This window comes from Corapipo altera, unplaced genomic scaffold, assembly GCF_003945725.1.
Source record: "Corapipo altera isolate COAL_440 unplaced genomic scaffold, ASM394572v1 61153, whole genome shotgun sequence".
NCBI classification, from domain to species: domain Eukaryota; kingdom Metazoa; phylum Chordata; class Aves; order Passeriformes; family Pipridae; genus Corapipo; species Corapipo altera.
Genome location: NW_020884958.1, coordinates 378,671 through 404,097, shown reverse-complemented (window position 1 = coordinate 404,097; position 25,427 = coordinate 378,671). Strand labels below are relative to the sequence as shown.

The following is a 25,427-nucleotide window of genomic DNA, read 5'->3' as shown; positions in this document are numbered from 1 at the left end:
AACTTCTTCTGGAGGGTGTGGAGGGCCTTTGGTAGGTTTGCTAAAGCAATTTAATGTACTACCAGAGTGAGAGAACTGTGGGCAACAAAATCCACTCAATATGCTCAATTCTAGAGCCACACATCTCCCTTTTCCTTCCACCTTTTAGAAGAGACACAAGCTTTCCATATGGTCAAGACATACTACCCTGATTTGTGGGTTTTGTTGTTGTTTTTTAATCCCTATCAGGACTTGTGTCTGACTTGCTTGTTTTTATTCATATGCACTGTTACTCTTGGTAAGGGATATTTTTCTAACCTTGCAATCAGAGCAGAAAGTTTGTAAGATGGTCCTCTTCCACTTTGGTGCTGTTTCTCTCCCACTGATTGTTACTAGTGTGTCGTGCTGTTTTATGGTTGCTTCTGTTTGGGGAAAATCACAATGGTCAATCCTCACAGCCAGGAAACTTTGCATTGAAGCAGAACGTGTTTACTTCATGGTTTGGGTGTTTTTTGGGGGAGGGGTTTGTTCAAAAACTCTTTTGAAATTTCAGACCCTTTTATTTCATTGAAGTTTGACTGGAAGGGCGGAGAGCCAGTAGTGACTACAGGGCAAATTCAGACAGAGCTTCAATAGCTAATTGCTTTAATTGCAAGGTGAGTTGGAAGGATCACATCCCTGTTAAGGATGCAAGATGGTGATCTGCATACTGCAGAACAGAAGATGCCTCTACTTTTGCAGCCACAGTTAGGCTGCAAAAAGCTGACTACTTGTTCTACCTGTTTCACTGCTTTTGTGCCCCACAGGAGGAGTGATGCCTCATGCTTACTCTGAAATACCAGTGTTTTGCAGGCTGCTTTTTTTATCCCCAGCTGTGTTCCGTCTTTCCCTAACCCAGACCAAGTTCCTGCTCTCCCCTCAGGCTTCGCTTTTCTTCCTACAGTGGCCACACTGCCTTCCAGTGCTTGTAAAACTCTCTGATACTTGTTGGTGTGTCTTACTCCTTGTGGTCAGTGTTAACTAAATATCAGATGTTGGATCAGATGGAACTTTTCTCCTGCATCAGATTGGCAGAGGCTGGTGGAACAAGCGCAGGACTTGTTCACCTCCAGTTCTACTGAACAAACTCCTCACTGTTTCAAGGTCCTAAGGCACTGGGGATGACCTTGTTCTCTGCAGCATTCTTCCGCTGTGGAGTTGTTTGGCTTTTGGCCTTTTCCTACAGTTTTGTGGATAGTGGAACAGAGGGAGATATCATTAGCTGTGCTCAGGGGGGTGTCAGCTTGCTGTTCATTGTGCTTTTTTTTCTTTTTCTGGTACTGTTTTTTGTGCTTGAACTGAATGGGTAAAGGCAAAACTGAGATTCAACAGGATACAGACAGGAACTCATGCAGCTGGGAGAAGGTTGCTGTCAGTCTTTTTATGGATTCAGCCAGCCTGCTGTGATGGGATTGCTGTGGTACTGAAAGGCTTGCCTAGGGTAGGAAGGAGACAGACTGTTTGGGTGGATCAAGCAATAAATAAAGGAAGAAACATCTTCTGGATTCCTTCTGAGCAGAAAGAAATTACCTGATTATACCCACAGTGAAAAGAAAGAAGCAAATCCTGACTCCTGTTGTATTTTTGTTCCTGAAGTTTTTGCTGTCTTTTGGCTTTGATTTTTGTGTTCAGGCTAGGGGACAAAGTGATAGATGCTGGTCTCCTTATGTGTCACATGCTACTGCTGTTCGTGGAATTTGTGATCACTCTATACAGAGTAAAAAGGATGCTGTTGGTGAGAAGGGTTATAGAGTATGACTTGACCAAGAGAGCATTTCTGTAGACTATCATTTCTGCATATTAGTAGCCTTCTTGTGTAAGCCAACTGATCTTCCTCCTGTTCCTTGAGACTCCACTTACTTCCCATTGATCTAAAACATGCTGGATGGATTTGGTGCTTGGTGGAGAGGTAAAACTCCTTTGCTCATTTTAGCTCTGTTGGAGTGGACATACATCATCATCACAGTTGACAGCTCAATGCTTGACATTTAGGTAGCTGGTTTTATTTCTTCTTTAAGGAATATTGTTCCTACATGTACTTGAAAATACTGTCCAAAACAGTGTGAGCTCAGAGCTGGTGATGGAGGTGGAGGCTTTCTGTTGGCAATAAAAATAATGTCAAGGTGTGTGCTGGAGGTCTCCAGAACAGATTTACAAGTTCCTGAACTCTGTGAGTAGAATAAATCCTCAATACCTATATATTGTCACTGTAGTTTTAGGACCAGTTTTAAAGCAAAATATAAATATGTAACACTTGATAAAGCTGATTTCCTTTCATTTCAAGCCTTGGAGGCAAGTGAGCATTTAGGTGACAGCAACACGTGTGTTAGTGGCACTGTGTTTATATTAATAGAAATATGTAAAGGGTAAGTGCAACAGAGAAGGAAATGTGGAGCACTCCTGAAAAACATCTGATGGATTGCCTCTTTAAAAATGACAAGGAAATCATGGAGCATAATAGCATGAGAATCATTTGGTTACTGGTGCAAAAAAGTAAAGATTGATTGGTAGGTTATTGTCTGAGTGAGGGATCGGTTAAAATAGAACTTTGTACATCTGTAAATTCAGAAAGGAACCTATTAATGGTAAGTCCATTTAGCAGATTGGTTAAATCAGTCTTGCTAAAGCTATTTCCAGATTTGTTTGTGTTCTTCTCTTCTGTGAATGCCCTTCCATTTATGAGGTTTGAGTTTGAGTTTGGTTCAACAGAATAAGAAATAGCTAGGCAACCTTTTATCCATTTTATGGAAATAGGTAAATTTGTGGAGTTCCTAATGTTTGACATGTAGCATAAGTCTTTCACCAAGTAGCAGTCTCGGTTTTAAGTGCATTTAGAGAATGGAATTTCATTCATTGAATAACAGATTACAAGAATGAAGGGCTGAAACATGACCAGCGGTTTGAACTGTTCAGCCAGTGTAAGCCAGTGGCAGCAGATTCTCAGATGGAAACATTCTTCAAACAAAAGGCAGTAGATAAACAGAGGTACGATAACATGAGTGCCAGAGGAAACTGGATGCACCTGTGCATAATCATCTTCTTGTTGTCAGTGAAAATGGCAATGGGCAAAGCAATTGGTGGGGCCAGAAAGCTGTAGTGGTTTGCTGCTGTTGGAAAGGTTGTGAGAGGTGGAGCAGCTGCTGAAAGTTTACAGTGAGAGGGTTGTGTGCAGCCTAAGTGTGACTACTAAGTGGCCAAGTCACCTAGAGAACTGCAGGAAAGTTAAATAGGGTTGAAACCAGAAAAGAAATATTGTTGTGGGGAAAACAAATGAAAACAATGGATAAATAGGAGTTAAATGGCAATATGATGAAGGCTTTCCTGACCACTAAAATGCTCCTTCCAAAACACACTGCAAAGCGGTTGTGAAAGCTCACACTAATGGGAATTCCTGGTAGTGTTGGATACTCTAAAACAGGAGGGCATGGGAAACTCTTGGACTAATCCTTTTCTTCTGATGGAAATTTAGTTCATCAATTACATTATTCCTTCATAAATTTTAAACAGTTCCTACTGCTTTCATTTGCATCATTTATACAGAGCATTGTAGCCACTCTTGATCTCAGCTGTGAAACTCCCAAATTCTTCTACAGTCAGCAGTGTGAGACTGTCTCTGTGGAAGAGATTCAGATGATAAAGTTATTTATTATTTTCTTCTTATTAGGTGAAATTTATGTCCCTTTGAAATTATTTTGATTTTAGCACAAGAAGCTGCATGACATATATCTTACCTTGGTTCCATTCAGAGCTAAGTGTGCAGATAACTCTAAAAGGAATTCAAAGTTATAAGGAAACATGGATATAGGTTCTCTCATCTCTTTTGAATAAACAAGATTGTACACTCCATGTGTCTTTCTCATTGTCCACTTCTGAGGCTTAGAAATATCTGTTATATTTTTCTCACAAAAGCTGATCTGAAATGATCCAAAAAGTGGCCTTTAGTGGTGAAATAAATTCCTCCAACAAGGTTTCTGTTTTGGTTTGAGGTTTTTTGTTGTTCTGAGGGGTTTTTTTGTTTTGGTTTGGGTTTGGTGGTAGTGGCTTTTGTGGGTTGATTTGTTTGGGTTTTTTGGGGTGGGGTGGGGTGGAGTGGGTGGAGCTGGAGGTAAATCTTTTAAATGGCAATTCTATTCCAGGGCTTTATTTCCTTTCCTTTGTGATTGTTCTCTTCTTCTGTCTTTTGGAGGGTGCAAACATGGGCACAAGAATTGTTTCTGTTCTATCTCTTTCACAACATCCTAACAATGTCAGGGTTCTTTAGCAGAATTTAGGTTGAAGAGTAGGCTCATATTCTGTTTTTAAACATGCAGTGAATAAAAGTTCTGTATGGTTGTACTGTATGGTTCTCTAAGCTTCTTCATGAAGGCTTTGTCACATCTCTCTGAGTCTTATCATTCCCTTCCCTCATCTTAATTTATTGCCAGAACATTTCACCTCCCACGTACTCTTCTTTCCAGGTCAGTGCTGCATGGCATAAAGTGAACAAATGTGTGTAGTCTTCACAATCTTTGTATGACACCCTGCTTTACCACCTTCCCACTTTTCAAGCTGTTGCCATTCATTACTATATGCTATCCTACCACTCAGCGAGCTGGTAATTTTGATTTCCCATTGAATTTTGGAAGGGATTATGTTCCTAAATCTCCTATGTTCCGCTCTTACAGTTATCTTGTGCATTTTAAAGTAATAATTGGCTGTATATTTTGTGTTTGTTGGTACTTTTTGGTACAACATTGCATCTTTATTTGGTTTTGCAAATAGGTTTCTATCCCGAGGAAACCATTTTTCTACTGCTTTTCTTAAATCCTTACAATTTTTCTGTCATTCTTAATAGAAATTTTCTCTCTATGAATGAATTCAGATAAAATTAAATAGCATTCCAAATATTTTCCTCTTAGTCTGTTTAGAAAATTTCCTCAGAGCCAGAATGTCCTAAGTCTGTGTTACTACTACATTGCCCTTTTCCCCCACAAAGGGTTATTAAGCACTTTTTGTTATTTATACACTCTCTTTTTTTTTTTTTTCTTATTTCAGGAGCCAAACATCTCCATCTTCAGTTTCATTGTTCATACAAATGCTGATCTCTTTCGACTGGTTGATCTTTCTGTGTGGATATACCAGGAAGATATGGTGTCTTCATTTTTATCTCCTGCTGACTCCTTCTGATTGTTGAGCTATTCAGTTATTACTAGTCTGTAAATTCAGTAACATCTCTTTCCAGTGTATGCAAACAGCTGCTTTTCCTGAACAGTGTTTCTTGCTCCATACCTATCCATCACTGTGCAGGCATGCAAATGCTTATATTAGATATATCTGGTTCTATTCACCCTGAAAGGATGAACCATTAGTTTAATTTCTTTCCTTTAATAAGTACTTTTGTCTCTTGTTTCTGAGCTGTTGCTGAGAACTCTGAGCTGTTACTCAGTGTCTCTTACTTAGACACATCAAGGTGTATTTCTGGTCTGTTGTTGTTTGGTTTCAGTGGCTGAAGTGTTTTGCTGTTGCATATGTGTTCATTGATAACTCTGCAAACACCTACAAACAACTGAAACATTAATTTCTGTGTAAATTTATGTAATCAGTTCAGAATCTGAATTAGAATTTTTCTTCTGAAAGGATCCCAAAGCTGGGATTTTTTTAGGTGTCTGAAACATGTTCTGTGCTGCATAGGATCCAGTGAAACTTGGATTTTTATTTTGCTGCTGTGTGGTGGGTTTTGATTGTATATTTTTCCCCAATATATGATCCCAGGGTATGCAGGTGTGTGTCAAGCTGCATTTTCATTATTATATTCCATTGCTCTTTTGGATGAGGTAGTAACTTCCAGATTTGTTGACAGGCTCATTGTGCAGTCTTTGTGACTGTACTCTGAAAAAAATTTTCAGAGTGACAGCATCACTAACCAGTCATTTTAGTGTTTTAGGCACTCTGGAAATGCCCATGCAGAGACACAATGAGACTTACTTGTATTTTGTTACCAAAATTTAGATACATCTGTGTTGATAATTCACATGTGGGCAGTAAGTTCTACTGGTTTCCTTTCAACTAGTCACTTCTACATTTTGGTTATGAGAATGCTTTTGTATACTAAGGATAGATGGTATCTTTTACATCCATAGGTGCTGGCAGGTATTATGCTACTTGCTGGTCTCGTTATTCTTCCTGTGCAGGTAGTTTGTAGGTAGATCCTTTATGTGACATATTGCAGCATTGCCACTGTCCTTCCATTTTTAACTACATCAATCACTGTTAATTTTTGCCTTTTGACGTGAATATAGGTGTCTTTCTTTCACCCGAGATCATCCTATGCTGTTATCTTGCTTTTGGAGTTGCATGGTGAAGTCCTTCCATTCATTTTGGATAAAACTACCTTTATAAATGAATCTCAGTGTTCTGGGTGTGGGCTTTTATTTATTTGTGTGATTGTTTCAAATGAGTCAGGACTAACTGTTCAATTTTCTTTCATTGCATATATGTGTGCTTTATTATCTTGTGCTGCCTCAAGGCTGTTTAATTAAAAAAAACCAAACCTTTTTTCCCTTAACATGTAATTGGTACTTTCTGGTGTTTAATTTTTCTTCATTTTCTTTCCCTTCGTGTTTTCTCTTTGCCTTTGTTTTTATGTGCACTTGATACAAATTCTCTGAAATCTTCACATTGGTTATTTTAATGTCTTCTGCTTTTTGACTTTGATGTTGGCTTCTAGAGCCTTATTTCAGGCATGCATAGCTGGACCCTGCTCCAGGTCAAGGCTGCTAATACTTTCTCCGAGTGCTCCCAACCTTTGGTGCTTGAGGTGCAGGAAAAAGGCTGAGGTGGAACTTGCATTGTGTATAGCCATGACTCAGTTGTTGGTCAGTTCTGAGGGGAAGGCTCTCCTCTCTTCCTGCTTCATTCTCCACTTTTAAATCCAGGCATCCTGTTACTGGAATGACACCACCAAAATGTGCACAGCAGCTCAAGGCTTGTCTATGTGCTAAGACTTGGTCAACATTTTAGGTTAGTCCAGCACTGAAGGACATGCTTCTTGGCTGTGGATTTGTGTCCTTAGTCCTTCTCTTGAAAGATAAAATAAATCTTTGAAAATTAAATAAAAATATCCAAAACCTTGACCCCATCATCTCTTTCTTATTTTCTGGCAGATTCATTCTATGCTGTGTGCTAAAATGCATTGTTTGGCAGCAAACTCGAATCGGTTTCTGTCATTCCCCTGCCTTCACTGTTTTTGGAGTGGGCATGATAAAGGTGGGGTTCACTGAACCCAGTGGAAAACTTCCCGTGCCATTAGTTGGATTTGGCTTGTACCCAAAGTGTCCCTCATGGAGCTGGGTTGCATCTGGATGCCAAGATGTGGCAAGCTGATTCTCAGACAGTAATAGAAGCCCTATATACATGTTAATCCTGAGTGTTTTCCTTCAGAAAGTGCTAAATCTTGCACTGCAGAAAGATTGCAAAATAATGAAAGCATTTGGCAGGGGAGAAAGTGAAGAATACGTTGGGGATATGCATGCTACCATTGTTTAAGGGTAAGACACACTGGATAAGCTCTTCAGATGGTTGTTTTTTCTCTAAATATCATAGCTATTTCAATTGTAATGGAGCAATATACTAAAAATTGTAAGGCGGCCAGCATGAAAGGTAGAATTTACTTTTGGCTATTCCTGATGACAAGGAAAGCTACTTCATGTGCTTTCTTTTCTGTGAGAATTGACATATAGCTGTCTACTTCTGCACTTTTCCCATGGCAGATTCCACAGAGCTCTGTAAATACCCAAATGAAATTTGGAAAGGTGGATTAATAGACACCAGATGATAGGGGAAATAAAAGCATCTGAAGTACAGTAGATCTTCCAAACAACAGCAGAACTTCCTTCTGCTGCAAATAATTATTTTTAGACCTGTAACTTTCTTAGCCATGGATGTTGCTGAGGCTTTGGCTGGGAACCTTGATGATGTTGTGGAAATTTTTGATCCCTTCTTCCTGAGAAGGGGAACAGTGAGCCACAAAGTAGACTTCAGTCAGTACCCTATGAGTGATTTGACTGGTATACATACCAAAAAGAGCTATCTCCAATGCTAAGAACTTTTTTTGGGCTGCTATACATCCTCCTGTCAGGAAATCTGTCTGTGTTTTGGGCTTTTAGAATCACTGATAAAACCCAGGCACCAGGCTGCAGCAGATCCACTCTGAACCATACGCTGTTTTGGTCGTCAATGTCCCATTCCAAAGGAGAGTGAATACACAGGTGCTACCTTTGAGAGAAAAGAGACTTCTGCAGAGGAAGTGGCTCCTCAGGCCCATCCTGTGCCAGAGTAAAGGAAATCGGGAGCCTGTTACAAGCACAAGGAAAAGAAAACCTTGACATTTAAACAAGTGGAGCTCACTGTGAGCCCTCTTGGTGAATAAACCTGCTGTAGAAGGAGTGGAAGCAAGAGGTGATAAATGCTGCATTGTAATCCAGCCTCAGTTCATGGGGCTTGGTTAAGAAAAACAAAAAATGTTTCATTCATTGTACAGGATCTTTCATGTCTGCCTTTTGTCTTTGCTGTACACCTGGTGATAAAGCCAGGGGAGCCCAGAGACATTTATCTCCTGTGTCTGTTTTGTCTGTGTGTTGGGGTTGGGTTTTTTTATTGTTGTTATTTGTTATTCATTTCTTAGGCATGTATATTCTGTGGTAGTGAGAAAAAGAGGCAAGCATTTTGCTCTGTTGAAGACAGGTGGAGAAGTCCCCACACTGAGTGCTGTATAGGCCTGTTTGCCTTTTGTTTCTCCGTACTAATTGGTTAGAATGGATGGTGTTAAGTTCCCACAAGTGTATCTCTTAAAGAATTCCTATATATTTAGCCTTGGGAAATTAAGCTTTGGAAAATGAAGTACACATCAAAGCAGCAGGTGGCTAGTACAGTTTGTATCCTGACCCCCCCCCCCCCCCCGCTTTTTTCTCCCTTTCTAGAAAGCTTAGGAAAAGAGCCTTTTGTCTTCTATTCAGGAAAATTGCACTGAAATTCATCTGTTCTTTATTCGTCTGCTTTGATTTGTGCCATTCATGGTCAGCTGTGTGTTATATAGAACAAAGCAGATGAATTCCTAACCTCCACATTCAAGGAGTGTGTTGCAAAGGGTTCAACACAACCCCGTCTCTTTCCCCTTGTTTTTTGAGGGTCCAGCTAACATATTACAGCTTTCAGTTTCAGTACTGAGACATCTCTGGACTGTGTTCCTCCACATGCCGTGAAAATGATGTGACAGAGTTCTCCTGGCTGGTAGAAGGGATGTGTCTATACAGTCACACATGTAAAGAGAGATCTCTTTCTCTGTAGCAAAACATAATGGTTTAAAGGTTTGTTTTACTGGAATTTATGATTAAACTTATTTTTTTTCCAATGATGACCTAATTTCAGACATCATCAACTAGGAGCATTTGAATTTGCCTTTCGTGAAGACTTCTTCAAATGGCACAAAGTAAAATTGTGTCATATTCTAAAGTTAACTTTTGATATGAGTTTCTTAAATAATTCCATGAACGAGTAGGGAAGAGTATCCATTTATTTATCTTCTTTTTTTTTTTTCCTTTCCCTTTATAGATAGCCTATTTATGTATATTCTGTGCCAGACCTTCACCTCGAGAGAGTCTGGTTTGATTTATGCACCAAGCACATAAAACATTTGTCAGTATGATTCATGAGCTTTACCCTCACAATTAAGTGTCTTAAAGTCAGACTTCCTTTTAGACTACTTTTAATTTGAATCTATCACTCCTCTCCTCCGCAAATCAGATCTAAAAATCGTGATTTGTACTGATCACCTTTTAAATTGTAGAATACACATGAGATTAGATTAAGAAGTCCTATACATCTTACTCCCTTCAGAAAGCAGGATTAGTTTCGTAACTTACATCTTGATCAACACCCTCTAAAAGCCAAGATGTTCCGGAGCAGGCATCAAACCTTTTCAGATTTGTTGATCCATGTGGAATAACAACTTCACTCTGTTTCTCTACAGACTCTTCATATTCTGAGCCTCCTGATGTTCAGCAGCAGTTGAACCACTACCAGTCTGCAGCTTTGGCCAGGAACAACAACATCAGCCCAATCCCACTTTCTGGGAGTGCTGCAGGAGTGGAAAAAGCGGAAGCCATCCTTAACTGTGAATTTTGTGAATTCTCCTCGGGTTACATACAGAGCATTCGACGCCACTACCGTGATAAACATGGAGGGAAAAAACTCTTCAAGTGCAAAGATTGTTCCTTTTATACAGGCTTTAAGTAAGTACTGTGCAAAACAGATAAACTGAACTCATAAGGGGTTTTTTAGCACTTGAAAAGACTTCTGAGATCTTTGAGAGCTGGCTGTAGCCAACAGAAACATGGCCACTGTTGACCAGGGACAGAAACATAGGAAATACCATGCCAGATCACAGCAGCATCCATGTAATCCATTTTCCTCTCTCCTACAACAGCCGATACCATCTGCTACAGACAACAGCACAGTAAGTCCTTGCAGTAGGTTTTAAAATCATGGAATCATAGAATTGTTTAGGTTGGAAAAGACCTTTTAGATCATCAAGTCAACATTAACCGAGCACTGCCAAGTCCTCCATTAAATAATGTTCCTAAGTGCCACATCTACACTTTTTCTAAATACTTCCAGGGATTGTGACTCAGTCACTTCCCTGGGCAGCCTCTTCCAATGCCTGACAACCCTTTCTGGGAAGAAGTTTTTCCTTATATCCAGTCTAAATCTCCCTTGCTGTAACGTGAGGCTGTTTCCTCTTGTCCTATCACTTGTTTCCTGAGAGAAGACACTGACTCCCACCTGCCTACAACCTCCTTCCAGTGAATTGTAGAGAGTGGGAAGGTCCCTCCCTCAGTCTCCTCCAGGGTAAACAACCCCAGTTTCCTCAGGTTCTCCTCATCAGACTTGTACTCTAGACCCTTTCCCAGCTCTGTTCCCTTCTCTGGACACACTTCAGCACCTCAATGTCTTTCTTGTCTGAGGGGCCCAAAACTTGAGGTGGGGCCTCACCCATGCCCAGCACAGGGACAGACACTAACCTGGTCCTGCTGCCACACCATGGCTGGTACAGGCCAGGTGCCGTTTGCCTTCTTGGCCACCTGGGCACACTTGGGCTCATGTTCAGCTCCTGTCACCAGCACCCCTAGGTCCTTTCCTACCATACAACTTTCCAGCCACTTTTCCCCCATCCTGGAGCACTTCAGGGGGTTGTGACCCAAGCGCAGGACCTAACACTTCCTCTTGTTGTACCTCACACAACTGGCCCCAGCTCATCAATCAATCCCATCTAGACCCCTCTGCAGAGCCTTCCTGCCCTCCAGCAGGTCGACACTCCTGCCCAGCTTGGTCAGCAAACAAACTTGAGGATGCCCTCGATCTCTGCATCCCAACTGTTGATAAATATGTGGAACAGAACTGTCCCCTGTACAAAGCCCTGGTGCACACTCCTGGTGAGGGGCCCCAACTGGATGTCACTCTGTTGCCCACCACTTGCTGGGCCATCCAGATAGTTTTGCGCCCAGTGAGCAGGGCACTCATCCAAGCCATGAGCATCCAGTTTCTCCAGGAGAATGCTGTGGGAAAATGTGTCAAAAGGTTCAGTAGAGTCCAGGTAGACACATCCACAGCCTTTTCCTCATCCACTGATGGGTCACCTTGTCATAGAAGACCAGGCTGGTCAGGCAGGACTTGACTGTCCTAAACCCAGGCTGGCTGGGCCTGACCCCATGTTGTCCTGTACATGGTGCATGATGGCACTCAGGATGATCTGCCCCATGACATTCCCCAGCACTGAAGTCAGGGTTGTAGTTCCCCAGATCCTCCTTCCAACCCTTCCTGTAGATGTGTGTCACATTTGCCAACTTCCAGCCCTTGGACCTCCCCAGTTTGCCAGGACTGCTGGTCAGTGACAGAAAGTGGCTCAGGAAGCTCTTCCACCAACTCCCTCAGTGCCCTTGGATGAATCCCATTCAGCCCCATGGACCTGTGTGTCTCTTAAGTGGTGTAGCAGGTCACTGACCATTCCTTCAGGGATTATGGGGCATCATTCTGCTCCCATCTCTGTCTTCCAGCTCAGGTGGTGGGGTACCCTGAGAGCAGCTGGTTTTACTTCTAAAGACTGATGCAAAGAAGGCATTAAGTCCCTCCGTCTTCCCCCTGTCGTTTGCCATTGTTTCCTGCTGCATCCAATAAAGGATGGAGATTCTCCTTGGCCCTCCTTTTGTTTCTTATGTATTTAAAAAAACATTTTTACTGTTTTAAACCAGTAGCCAGATTAAGTTCTAGTTGGGCTTTGGCCCTTCTACTTTTCTCCCTGTATAACCTCGCAACATCCCTGTTGTGTTCCTGAGTGGCCTGACCCTTCCTCCGAAAGTCTCATACTCCTTTTTTGCTGCCAGTTCCATTCACAGCTCTCTGTTCACCCAGGCCTGTCTTCCCCACTGGCTGATCTTTAAGCATATGGGGACATCGTGCTCTTGAGCTTTTGGAATTCCCTTTTTGAACAAGTCCAATGTTTCCGGACTCATTTGCCCTTCAGGATGGCCTCCCAAGGGATTTTCTCAATCAGTCTCTTAAGCAGGTCATACTCTGCCCTCTGGAAGTCCAAGGTGGCAGTTCTGCTGAACCCCCTCTTTACTTCTCTAAGAATTGAAAACTATCATTTCATGATTCCTTTATCCTTAAGTGTGAAAATTTTCTCTGCAGAAATAAGGTAATTTCCTGCGTGAAACGTGTGGCAATCATGTGTCCTAGGGAGACAGGGGAATTTATATCACCTTTCTGAAGAAACCTTTTTAATGTAATTTCATTTTTCCCACAATCTTTCTAGCTTAAATGCTAGAAAGGTGCTATCCCCTTGCATATCTGATAGCATATAGAGACATTTCAGAAAATCCAGTTATTTAAATTTAAGGACTCAGTGCCTTGTGTGTTGGTTTGTGTGTGTATTTTCAGCTGTTCTTTAATGGAAAAAAAAAAGCCTGGTGCACCTGTGTGGTTCATTGTTTTCCCATGATGTGCTGGACTCTCGAGTATAACACCCTGAGATGACAATTAAGGCCTCAAAGTTGTTTTTAGGAGACCAGTGGTAGTAGGACTAGATAAAGGGAAGGAATTCTGTTGAAGAAAATGTTGAGCACAAACCTGAGAGAATCCACATAAGAGCAACCTCTAGTTACATGTCTCTGGCCTCTGTTGCTTCAGCCCCTTGCTGCCTCTGTGTTTTAAAATTTATTGCTTGTGCTTTGTTTCCTGATTGTTCTCTGTCTTAAATATTACCAGAAATTTTCAGGTCCAGTCTGTTTGTGTCTTGTGAGTGGCATTTTCTTTTACCTCGATATTATGAAATAATCTTAAATCAAGTAGCATTTGAACATGTTTTTAGTAAGGGAGTAATGTTCTTCCATGTGGTGTCTCAAACATTCAGGAATTAAGTTGTGCTTCTGTTAGAAACACAGCATATTTTCTGTCTTCAAAAAAGGGAGGGGGAGGCAAAAAAACCACCCCATACCAATCCCCTTTTAAAGCCACCGTAGAAACTTAAATGCCTAAAAGCACTCACTGAAGATTATAGAAATATACCTGTAGAATTCAGGGATTTCTATATTGGGTCCAAAGCCACTTATAAGTTACTTCGTGTTCAAGCTAACAGTCTTGAAGAAAATCTAAGAGACTTTTTAACTCTAGTTCAATGTGTCAAGCCCTTTAGATTTTGCAAGCTTTGGGAAAAAATTACCAAGTGGCTTAAGTTTATAGAGACCTCTGACTTCAGTAGTTGAGCTTATGGTTAGATAAATGTACAGTTAATTTCTTCTGTATGCATATCTCTTGCAACTCCTAAGTATGCAGCCAGTTTAATACCAACATGATATTTTTTGTTCGGAAGTACTGTGGAGTATTCATACACTCTTCCACACTAATAAATACAGTATTCTTAGTCTTGGGTTTTCAGATCATTATAGCTGATGCTTTAAAAGTTAACCACTCAGTGCCAAACTCACTGTGAACGCAAATCACTTTTGTACCCTCAGTCTGAACAGTTTATCTGATTTGGGGCTTGTCCTGCACAGACAGAGATGGTTGTGTTATCTGCCTGCAGAAATAAGTTTCTCCTCACCTTTGCAAGTCCAGAACAGTTGATACATTTTGTTCAACTTGCTAAAAATTTAACCTTTACTAGAGAAAGTACACTGAGTATTTCAGCCTGAAGACGAATGATAAGCACAAAGGATGAGAATTCTGTTGCTATCTTAACTATAGCAATGTGACCATAGAGCAAAAGAGTATCTTGTCAAAATGAGTGATTGTCACTTGAGGATGCAGGCCTGCAAATACCTCTGCTCATGTGTTACTCATGTGAGCAGCCTCACTGCAGTGCCACGCAACACCGTGAAGACAGGGATGAGTGGCATCTGCACCATTTTACATGACACGTCTCTTATAGAGCTTGTGACACTTCGTTTCTCTGCACACCTCTCCTGACTGCTTTCATCTCTCCCTCCTGTTCCACAGATCTGCTTTTACTATGCACGTGGAAGCTGGGCATTCGGCAGTCCCCGAGGAAGGACCCAAAGACCTTCGCTGCCCTCTTTGTCTCTATCACACCAAATACAAACGCAACATGATTGACCACATAGTTCTGCACAGAGGTAACAAACATCTGTGTGTGTGTCCATACCTGACAAGGGGAATGCTGAACAGTACCCTTGTCATTAAATTTTCCCCTCTCTGTATATGAGGACAAGTATGTTGAATAAGTCATTAGCCCTTGAGTATCTTTTTGTTTCATTTCTAAACCATGCGTCTTATTTATTCCTTGTAAAATTTCAAAGTTTACCACTGCTGAAACAGGAGAAGATTTGAAATTGTTTTTAAAGTTTTCCTCTAGCATAGTTGGCAGTCATCAAGCACCTGTTTAGCAAGAGTTGTCCTAATTTACAGCTTTGATCTAGGCCAGAGTTGTTTCCTCCTTATGTCCTTGTTATCATAAAGGCCTTGCTATCCTAAACTCACTGTCAAAGTTTATCACCTAACCAGAGGGGCCCTAAAATATCCCTTGGTTACTTTTTATTTTCTCCTCCTCGTTCTTAGAATCAAGCCAATTATCTCATTTTTGGTTTTCTTTAAGGCTTCTTTTTGATCTACACCTCTCCCCCTTTTTTATTTATTTATTTTAATTTTTTTAAGCCTGTTGAAAGTGAGATTAGGGATTTTTTTATATTTTATTAGCTGTGAGCTTGCTAGCTGAGAATAGACAGCAGTTTGGGCTCTCTAGGCTGGGATTCCTGCCCACAGCTATCACACTTGATGCTTGTAGATGGTCTGTTGGCTGCCGAAATCCAAACCCATGTGTTGGGATGGCACTCTGCCTGCTTGCAGGTTGGGCAGAGTTTCACAGTAGGGTACTGGTGGTGAGCAAACACAAGTTTTGCATGCCATCTTTTTCCTGGAGGAGATCCTGGTGTGACAAGTGCTATCATAATTCCTTGTAACATACCACTTCTCAGTGTTGGTAGCTTCAAGTCCTTCTTGTACCAATGCAGTGAGTTTGGCAGAACTCATACAAATTCCTCTCTGCTAGCAGGGCTGTTCAGAAGCAACATCTGGGGAAAATGACCTGTCAGTGGTTCAGAAAGCACCTTACAAAGCTGCCAGCTTTGGTTGTAAGTGTTTGGCAGGTGCTTCAGCTTTTACTTCCCATCTTTGAAGGTGTTGCTGTGTCAGATTTTGCTCATCTTGAGGACATAATCCAGAATTAGTCCACTTTAGAGTAGAAGAGGGTTTAGTTAACCCCTGTGCAAGTGCTGCTGAGATATGCTCTGTTTTGTGGCTGTGCCAAGGCTCCAGTAGACACTGACAGAACTTTAAAATAGACAACCTGAGGTGGAACTGGATGGGTTTGGGGTATTTTCCCAATACTGGACATTGGGAGTGTCCATTTGCAGAAGTGGAAGAGCCCTTCATGAGCTCAGGCACCTGCACTGCCTGTGCAGAGCTGTTTATGACCAGTTGCCAGGAGGTTTTTACCTCCTGTGGTTCTGTTCTTCTGTGGAACTGTTGCTTCAAATCAACCTCAAGAGTTTTTGCTGCTGAAACAAACAAAGGAAGGACATAATGGGCTGTGCACTAGAGTGTTGGGAGAGGTAAAACAGAATAAAAGAAGTTTTAATGCAAGTGGGATTATAGTTGACAAAGAGTCTTGGAGGCCACCGAGAGAAAGACAGAGGTTCTCTTTGACATCACATGTCCAGGTAACAATAAAGGAAGTAAGGTTCTTACTTAAAGTTATTTTTGGTGCATATACCCAGCTAAAAAAGAACCCTCTACCAGTGTTTATTGTGTAGCAGCTGAAGCAGACAATTTTGACAAGATTTGACAGACACTGAAAGAGAGACTGAGGGATAGTGAAGGAAGTCGAAGATAGCCTTCCTTTTTTACAGCCATTGTATTGGTAAAGCAAGGACATAGCCCTGAGCTGTGGTCCAAGAAAATTGGTTTTGAGGTAGATGGAGTGGTGCAGTTTGTAAAATCAAGAGTGTAGGATTTGATCAATTCATAATTAGTGTTCCTTTTGTGTAAAAGGCATGTTTATGGATGCATGACTTGCATTACTTCGAGGTTGCTACACCCCTAATCCTTGGTGAAATTTCAAATGTACTTGAAATGGAGAATATATTTGCCTCCTAATGAGTGGCTACAGAAGCTGAATTTTACGGGGCTAAAGCAATAACAGCTAGAAGCCTGAATACCTAGTGAGAAAAAAAAAACCCAACACAAAAACACAGGCAAGAAATTTGCTTCCCATTAAGAATTAGAGCTTCCAAGAGCTTCTTTCATGTATCACCTATCCCTCATAAGTGTAAAAGCACTTCAGCCCTCCCTTCTGCGGGTACAGATGGAGCACAGACTCACTACAGGTGTCCTGTCACAAGGGGCTGAGCCAGCAGGAGACTGCTGCAGGTTGGTGAAGAGAAGTTTGGCTCTCTAGTTCTCCCTGGCAGGCTTAGGGAGAGGAGAAAGGCACAGGAGGAGACAATGAATTCTTGCTCCATGACCAGCAGAGGTGTTGGCCTTTAATTTATTCTGAACAATACAATTAGTTTTTCAAAGAATCACAGATTTAATTAGGTTGGAAAAGACCTCAGAGGTCATCAAGTTCAACCTTTGACATGTTCTTGTGAGGTGTCTGCAGTAGTCTTTGTTTAAACAATGCTGAACTTTGGAGAAGTCTACACATGGGTAAAGAAACTGCCTCTTCAATTTGTATATGGGGTTTTGTGTTTTGCTATAATCTTGTCAGTTGCCCAGATATTAAAAGTGCGTTCTAAATGAGTAAATAAATAAACAGAGCTTTTTAGAGGCAAGGTGGAGATGAGAACATCGCCTTACAAAATGTGAGGTTCCAGATCCAAGCAAACCCTGCAAGTACCAAAATCATTTCTTGGAGGAAGTTCACTGGCATGAATACATCATGTGAAAGTTTTAAATCATTCACTGACAGTGAAATCCTTCAGCTAGAGTTGATGTTTATGTTTATTTTGCTTTTCTCCTCTTACTGTGCTGCCTTTGATTTGAGGAGTGCATGTGTATGTGTGTGTTGTGTGTGTGTGTGACTGTGAGATAATGGGCTTTGCTACTGGTTAGGGAATGCTGCATTATTGCAGACTGGTAGATGCAAAGTTTTATACCATCCCATATTTTAGCTTTTTTTATCTGTGCCAGGTGCTAGAGGAAAAGTGATTTAAAAAATATTTTAATTAGTATTTCCCTTTTTGAAAACTTCACTTGACCTTTTCACTTTTGAAACTGTGTCATTTATTTCAGTGAGTCAAAAGCACACAGCTGCAGTAACCTTGTAAAAAAAATTTTTAATGATCTCAGCACCACAACTTTAAATTCTGCTGTCTGTTAGATAGACCCTATTCTTCCGTCCTCTCTTTCCACCCTGAATGGCCACAACTTGGTTTCTTTATAGCTAAAAAGCTATTGTAGGTGTAGGAAAAACTCACAAGTCTACAGGTAGGGGTTTTGTTTTTTGTTTGGTTTTTTTTTTGTTTTGGTTTGTTTTTTTTGTTGTTGTTGTTAAGGCATACTTTTGGGGAAAACTTTTTTGTAGTGGCCAGAGAGGAAATTATGAGATGGGTCAAGTTTTTTGTTTAGGGAGAAGCTGAGCATGATGGAGTATTTTGTTGAGCTGTAGGAAAAGTCTTACTGTGAGGGAGGGGAGTGTGTTTTTCTGTAGTTGTCTTTGGGTGTAATATTACCCTCCTCACTAAAGAAAAGGGCCCATTGGCTCAGATCCATGTGTACGTTGCTACATCTCACATTCATATCTACCATGAGAGATTCGGGCCTCTTTTTTTTTCATCTATCATGAAGGATGAACGTGGATGGGGAGGATCAAACCCCTCCTTTAACCTGCACTCCATAAGGATCAGTAGTACTAAATTTCACTGTTCTTGTTCAAAATGGCAGTTGAGTATCAAAAACCCTTAATGAAGATCTGGGGACTCTCTGCTGAACAGTCACATTCTGAGTTTCCCTTGTGCACAGATCTTGGAGAGCACCACAGCGGAGGAATGTTAAGGCACATCAAATTCTGGTGTGTCAAATGACATGAAATTAATTGCAGCTCTGTTAAACATCAGTGCTTTGAGAAGTGCAGAGTTTAGAAACTCAGCAAGAGCATTTGCAGTACATCATGCCTGCAGATTTTTAGCCTGAGCCTTCTGAAAGCTCTGGGTGTGTTGGGAAGTTTCTGCCCCTGAGTTAACCGCCCAGCCCTTTCCAGGAAAAGGTGCTACCTTACTTGCACTCTCGATCCCCAGAGAGCAGTTTAGATGTGATTGCAAGGACACTGGTTCCGATTTAAATAGAGCCAGCAGTGGGCTGGCTCTGTATAAAAGATGCATTGGGAAGCACCCTGCAGCTTCCCTCTTTATTAAATTTCTAGAAGCTGTTCCTGGCTGCTGTTGAGTGCTGAACCAAAATGGACTTTTGGTCTGGCTTGATTTATGGCTGGTTTTGTATTCCTTGGCTCTGCTGCTCTGACTCGCAGATGGAGTCTCATTTGCCCCAAAACATCCATTCCTATCCTCACCACCCAACAACCAATTAGGTCTGTGAGGACACCTGCTAAAGATTAACCCTGTGATTGCAGGGTTGTTTTCTTGTGTTGTTTTAGTAGGTCCCATTCTGTCATAGACAGACTACCTGCCCATACAGCATATCCCATCCTTTGTGCCAGTGGCAGCACCCAAACTGTTGACGTGTTGGCTTGGTATTTCATAAAATTTGTTAAGTGAATGTTGTCCTGTCCCTACAGAAGAGCGGGTCGTTCCCATTGAAGTCTGCCGTTCCAAACTGTCCAAGTACTTGCAGGGAGTTGTTTTCCGCTGTGATAAGTGTACCTTTACTTGCTCCAGTGATGAGAGCTTGCAGCAGCACATAGAGAAGCACAATGAACTGAAACCTTACAAATGCCAACTCTGCTACTATGAGACCAAACACACAGAGGAGCTGGATGCTCACCTTCGAGATGAGCACAAGGTAACATCCAAATAGTTTTAATTTGTGGCAATGTACCCCTTTGCAAATGCTTTATTAGTTTGGTTGCATGTCTGACTGCCAACTTGACACTGTTTGGGGTTTTTTTTGTCTCCCTCCCCAAATTTGGAAACTAATCCCATGTTGCGCTTACCTGCCTCATTTTTCTCATTATTTCTTTTTTTTCTTCAGAAACTGAAAAATAAGCGTTCCTAAAGCTGTTTAGATTGATCAGAATTGGCAGACTGTTGCATGCGGAGTATGATTATCTGGAAAAGGCTCCTGTGTATGCTAGGTGTATTTAAAGGAGTGGGGTGGTGGGAAGGGTTGTGAAACAATACTAAGGCAGTGTGATTCAGCCCCTGTAAAAGGCAGGATATTCCAAACATAAGATTGCTCTGGTAACTTCAGCAGCCCCATGCATATTTTAATAACAAAGAGGGCTATACATCGCCATTTACATTTAACTAGGGAAAGATAGACAGCAAGTCTATCTAGGTCCTAAGTTAAGACTGCTTGGGAGGTTTTGTGGATTACCTGAGTGCATACCAGGCCCAGTCTTTGAGAAGCCATTAAAGGCTTTCCACAGACCGTTAGCTTTGAATTTCTGTAACTGCTAGCTGTGTAGCTGAGAAACATTTATGTTTTAGAACTGAGATGTGTTTTGGAGTATTTCTTGGAGTGCTTCCTTGTCAGATTTCCAGGGAAGGCAGCTATATGCCTCCACCTGTTGGAACTGAGCTGCCCAGGTCCTCAACTAAAAACTTCATTGACTGAATGACTTTTCCTTACATCCAAATATATTTATATGGAAGGTATTGGTAGCAGAAGTCCCAGAAAAAAAATCTTTTCATGCTTAAAAAGTATTTGGCTGTCCTATAAAACAAACTCATGTTGGCCTGCTGTACTTGTCTGCCCCCTTTATTACTTCTGGAGAGTCTTCTGCACTTCAAACAGTACATGAGATGTTCCATACCTCCTAGTCATCACAGCAAGGTGCCTGGTGTATCCAGGAGGAACTACTGCTCAGTTTTTTTTACACAGTTCATCAGACTGGGAAAATTATTTCCTTACTTAGCTCTCCTTTCCAATCGGGACCTGCAGTAATGGTGCTGGTGGTTTAGGGTATTGTTTCCCCTTTTTTCTTTGTTAACTTTTACCTCTCTAATTTGTGTCCATGTTCTGGGCTCAGATACCCAAGTTATATATTGCACCTTAAAGAGTTCCTTTATATGAACTAAGTGCCTTGAGTGTGGTCCTGTTTGTTTAAATCTCAGTGGGTAATGTGTTAAGTTAGAGAACCTGATCACAACCATCTGAAGAGTAATGCTAGGAATCTTCCCACCACTGCATTTAGGATGCTTTACTATTTGGATGTATACTGCAGTCTAATTCACATCCTACTTGAGATCATTGACATTAACTTTCCTACAGAGGGATAAAGAATAGTCAGTAGTGTTGATATTTTCATTCAGTATCTTGTAGGAGGTGTTGTACTGCACTCATTCCTCCGTCTCTGTCCTTCCTGCCTTTGTGGCTCAGTACTTGTGCTGATGGAGGGCTGTCTCTCTGCATGAAAGATGAATCCAAAACCCTTCCTAGCAGTGATCAATGAGCTCAGAGGGCACTTGTCATCCAGCAAGTATTAGCCTCAGTGTCCTGGTCATGCTCCACGCCCTCTGCCTCCACTGTAAATCTGGACTGCTGCTCTGTTGTTTCTGTTGGATGTGGTGGATCCTATGCCCTGAGCTACTCCTTTCATACTGCTGCTGTGAGCTGTTAAGTAGCTGGTGCATTTCACCCCAGGGTTAGCTGAATTTGACTGCTGGGTGAATTGTTCCCATTATAGTCTATGTATCAGTTTTCAGAGCACTTTGCAGCCCTTCGTAATGAAAATTAATCCATTGTTAATGAGTGAAAGTGTATGTGGCACACAGCAGCCATGTGCTCAGTAAAAAAAGATCCATCCTTTCATGAATAAAGCTGAATGAACCAGTCACAAAGAGTTTTCCTTCAGCATGGATATGCAGTGGCAGCGTTTGATCACAGTGGTTGAGTAATGCCATAAAAAGAGGATGGTACTTAGTGTTTTACGTTTCTTGGATGAAGAAATGAGGGGGGTTGCTGAATCTCATTTATTTTTGAAAAGCAAAAATGAGAAATGCAGAACAAACAGCGATAGGATTACTGCTGTCAATGAAAAGAAACGAGTGTTAATTGGATTGGGGGGGACTGCATGCTAAGTCTAGCTCAACAGGCTTTGGGGTGTACTTGATTTTGCTTTGCATATGTGATGATTTTTCAGATTAGTTGGTGATTGTGCTGACTGCTAACAAAAGTGTTTCTTTCAAAGGTGAGTCGTAATTTTGAGCTGGTTGGACGGGTTAACTTGGACCAGTTGGAACAAATGAAAGGAAAAACAGAGAGCTGTAGCAGTGATGAAGAAGAAAAAGATGAAGAGTTAAGCCCCAAAACTGAAGAGAGAGGTCAGTGCAGCTTTTTGATGTGTTGGGTTTATTTTATTGGGGATTTTTTGGCACTACAACATACCTCACCAGTCCAACCATGTGAGGTCAGCTGTTGATTCTACAGCACATTGTCTGCAGCGGGCATGGCAGTAGAAGCGGAATGTGGCTTTTATCACAGGCACTGCTGCTATGGGAATCTCATGTTTCTAATCCTCATGGCAAGTTTTCTGTCTGTTAAGAGAATACATACCATGGAAAAGCACAGATAGCATCTGTGACTTACCTGCCCATGCAGAGGATATCTGTAAGGGCTTGGAAAACTATGTAAGTGGAGTATTTTAGTGATCTGTCAGATTTTCTGTTTCGGTAAGCATTTTTCATTCAAGTGAAGGATGAAGGCTGGTTTATGGGCTGTTATTTACTCTGTGCCCAGCATTTTTTGTCAGTCAGCCTTGTTGCAGTTCTGCAGTGGGCAGCTCTGGAGCCAGGGTGGGTCCGTGCTCCACCTGTCTGTACTGTTGCATATTTAAACATGTGCCTAAGTTTGTGTCTAAGAATAATCCCACTGACTTTAACAAGGCTGGGCCACGTGCTTACTAATGCTTTTGGTTTGGCTGAAGTTAGATCAGCAGGCAAAAAGGGTTTCTTGCCCTTCCTTTTCAACAACTTCTCCCATGAAAACCAGGTTATTGCAATATCTGGTGTGAACTGTGTGTCTTCTAGTTCTGGTGCACAATTGATCATTCAAATGCAGTATGTTCACAACTCTAGCCCACTTATGGTTTGAATTTTGGGTCACCCATTTTCTTGATGCTGACAGCTACAGTTAGCAAAGTTCTGTGTGCCTCAGCTGAGAGTACACCACCATGTTTAACTTTTTGCTCCTCAATTTTTAGCTTTCAAAGCTCAGTCAGGAATTTTTCAGAAAGGAAAATGTGTCTAGCTACGTATTTTCAGATGTTGAAAAATTCCCATTTCTGGATTCAGAGTTAGTTTACAGAACTAAAATGATTTAGGTCATGTTTCTGACCTTTTAAATCAAAACCCCTTAGCATCTTGACTTTGTTTGGTGTCCCTGCACCATAAATTCAGTCTGCACTTAGCAGCGGAGCTTCAAGTGTGGTTAGTGATAGCTTTTATTTAAATGAGAAAGGAAGCCAATTGGATAGGAAACCACTTGTGCTTTAATGAAAAATATCCTGCATGAGATCTTAGGTAGAGCAGTAGAGAAATCAAGAGGAGGACCTAAAGAATGTTAGTTCTATATGCATTTCAAAGTTCAGCATTAGGAGTCATGTGTAAATATGCTTGGGTGTCTGTTCAGGGCCAGCTTCGACCCTCAGATCCTCATGACTGGAACAGGAATTGTGCAATGGTTTGACTAAAGCACCAGTTCACCTTAGTCGGAGATGTAGGAGGCTGATTAATGCTCTGTGTAGACCCACAGCTAGCAGGGGTTGAAGAGTCATGCTGTCCTTGTGAGGATTATTTTAGCGTTACATACAAGCACAGGTGCTGGAGCGACCTTGGAAGCCATGATATTGAGATCAAGGAGAAGAAAGTGCTGTCTGCCAGGCCTGTCAAATCCCTGTAAATGCACCATGGGGAGGGAGGACAGCCCAAGGTGAAGTTCATTGTTTAAATTTGCTTTAGGTTACACTGTGAAAGTATAAAAAATATCATCTTCTGTGCTGGAGTTTTAATTTTGCAGGGATAGTAGATGTTTTATCCCCATGTTTCTAGTGATCAATACTTCAGCAAGGGGTGGGTAATGTCTTAATGATTTGCAGCAATTCTCTCCTGGTTGGTCTGTAGGCCCACTGTTTCACCACTGTTATTTTTCACTCCTTTTTAATCTGTTACCATTTGTAATATATTATGCAAAAATAGGTACAAAATGCAGAAAACAGTTATGCCTACTACAGCAAAGGTATCTGGAAAAGATTCAGTTTTATTGATTATTTTTCAAGACAAGTCGTGTGAATTGCCACTATAAGGTGCAAAGATGCAAGGAACACTTTTGAAAAATGTCCCAGCGAGACAGGAACTGAAGACATGGTTGGATGCTAAGTTACCTGCTGACATATCCCTATGGATTTTCAGAAGATACTTCTAACACAGGAGTGGTTTGCCCTGTTAGCAGAGGACCAGACCTGTGGTTTTAGAGTCTGTCAAGGTGGCTAATGCTGTTACAGCTTTCAGACCAGATTAAACTATGCAATTCTGTGTGCTACTGGGGCGCATTTGACAATTCTAGCCTTCGTGGTGTTAGCAGAAAGTGGGATTTGCTAGAAGTGCCTCCGTGTGCTCCAGGTATCTTGAAGCAAGTGCTGCCTGAACCCTCTGAGGTCTGTGACTTAGGGAGAACCAGAATTTCTTCCTGTGAGTCAAACAGCTGCCCAGATTCACCACTTTGACTTTGTGCTGCTCTGTGCAGTGCAAATCTGAAGGTTCAAATAAGAGTATGTAGCTTCTCCTAATGAGCTGTTGAATAGTGGACCAAAGAAGGGCTCCTGCCCACGTGAATAGGCAGAGCTGAGCAGCAGAGCTCAGCAGAAACTTGAACTGAAATCTTGAATGAGAAAGGAAGAGAGTAATTTGCTTCTGTTAAAGGATATAGTATAAAAGGAGATGGGGGAGGAAAAAGAAGGTGTCTGGCAATGCAAAGAACAGCCCTCCCTGGTGGAAACTGTGTCTATGAGAGACTGACTGTCTTTACTGATCTTTGTGTATTGGTCTTAGCAGAAGTTGGAATTGAGAGACGTTTTTCGATAGTAGACAGAAACAAATATTAAGGCATTAGAGAGAGTCCAAAGGAGGGCAGCAAAGGTGGATGATACTCTGGGGCACATGGTGTGATTCTTGAGGATGGTCCTTTGGAGGGCCAGGAGTTGGACTCGACGATCCTTGTAGGTCCCTTCCATCCCAGCATCTTCTGTGATTTTGTGAAACATCCTCGAGTGCTTGTGTGTGTGATGAGATGCAGCAAAAACACAGGTCAGGTGTGTGTGCAGTCTGTTACTTCTCCTCTCTAGGCCCCAAAGAAGAGCAGCTTCTGATATTCTGCCTGGGAAGCAGCCCAAATTCACATCCCTAGAAGCAAAACTTATTGGGAAGTAAGATGAACAAGGTAGTGTTGTCTGAAAAGGTGTTGTTTTTACTAGAGTAACACTCACTAATCTTAATGAGAGTTACAAGTATAAATATTGGACTGGGTTGGGTTGGAAGGGCCCTTTAAAGATCGTACAGTCCAACACCCCTGCCATGGGCAGAGACACCTTCCACTCGACCAGGTTGTTTCAAGCCCCTATTCAACCTGGCCTTGAACATTTCTAGTGATGGAGCAGCCACAGGTTCTCTGGACAACTTGTGCCAGGA

General features: G+C 41.6%; 1 protein-coding gene across 4 annotated transcripts in view; it reads left to right on the top strand.

The window, feature by feature from the left end:
- Nucleotides 1-25,427, top strand: part of ZNF462 (zinc finger protein 462) — a 92,036-nt gene that overhangs the window by 61,110 nt on the left and 5,499 nt on the right. For all 4 annotated transcript variants that reach the window (XM_027663804.1, XM_027663801.1, XM_027663802.1 and 1 more), the window contains 4 exons: nucleotides 10,025-10,286; nucleotides 14,548-14,684; nucleotides 19,361-19,584; nucleotides 21,935-22,067. In XM_027663804.1, the coding sequence (XP_027519605.1) occupies nucleotides 10,025-10,286; nucleotides 14,548-14,684; nucleotides 19,361-19,584; nucleotides 21,935-22,067 (756 nt within the window). The remainder of the gene's footprint in view (nucleotides 1-10,024; nucleotides 10,287-14,547; nucleotides 14,685-19,360; nucleotides 19,585-21,934; nucleotides 22,068-25,427) is intronic.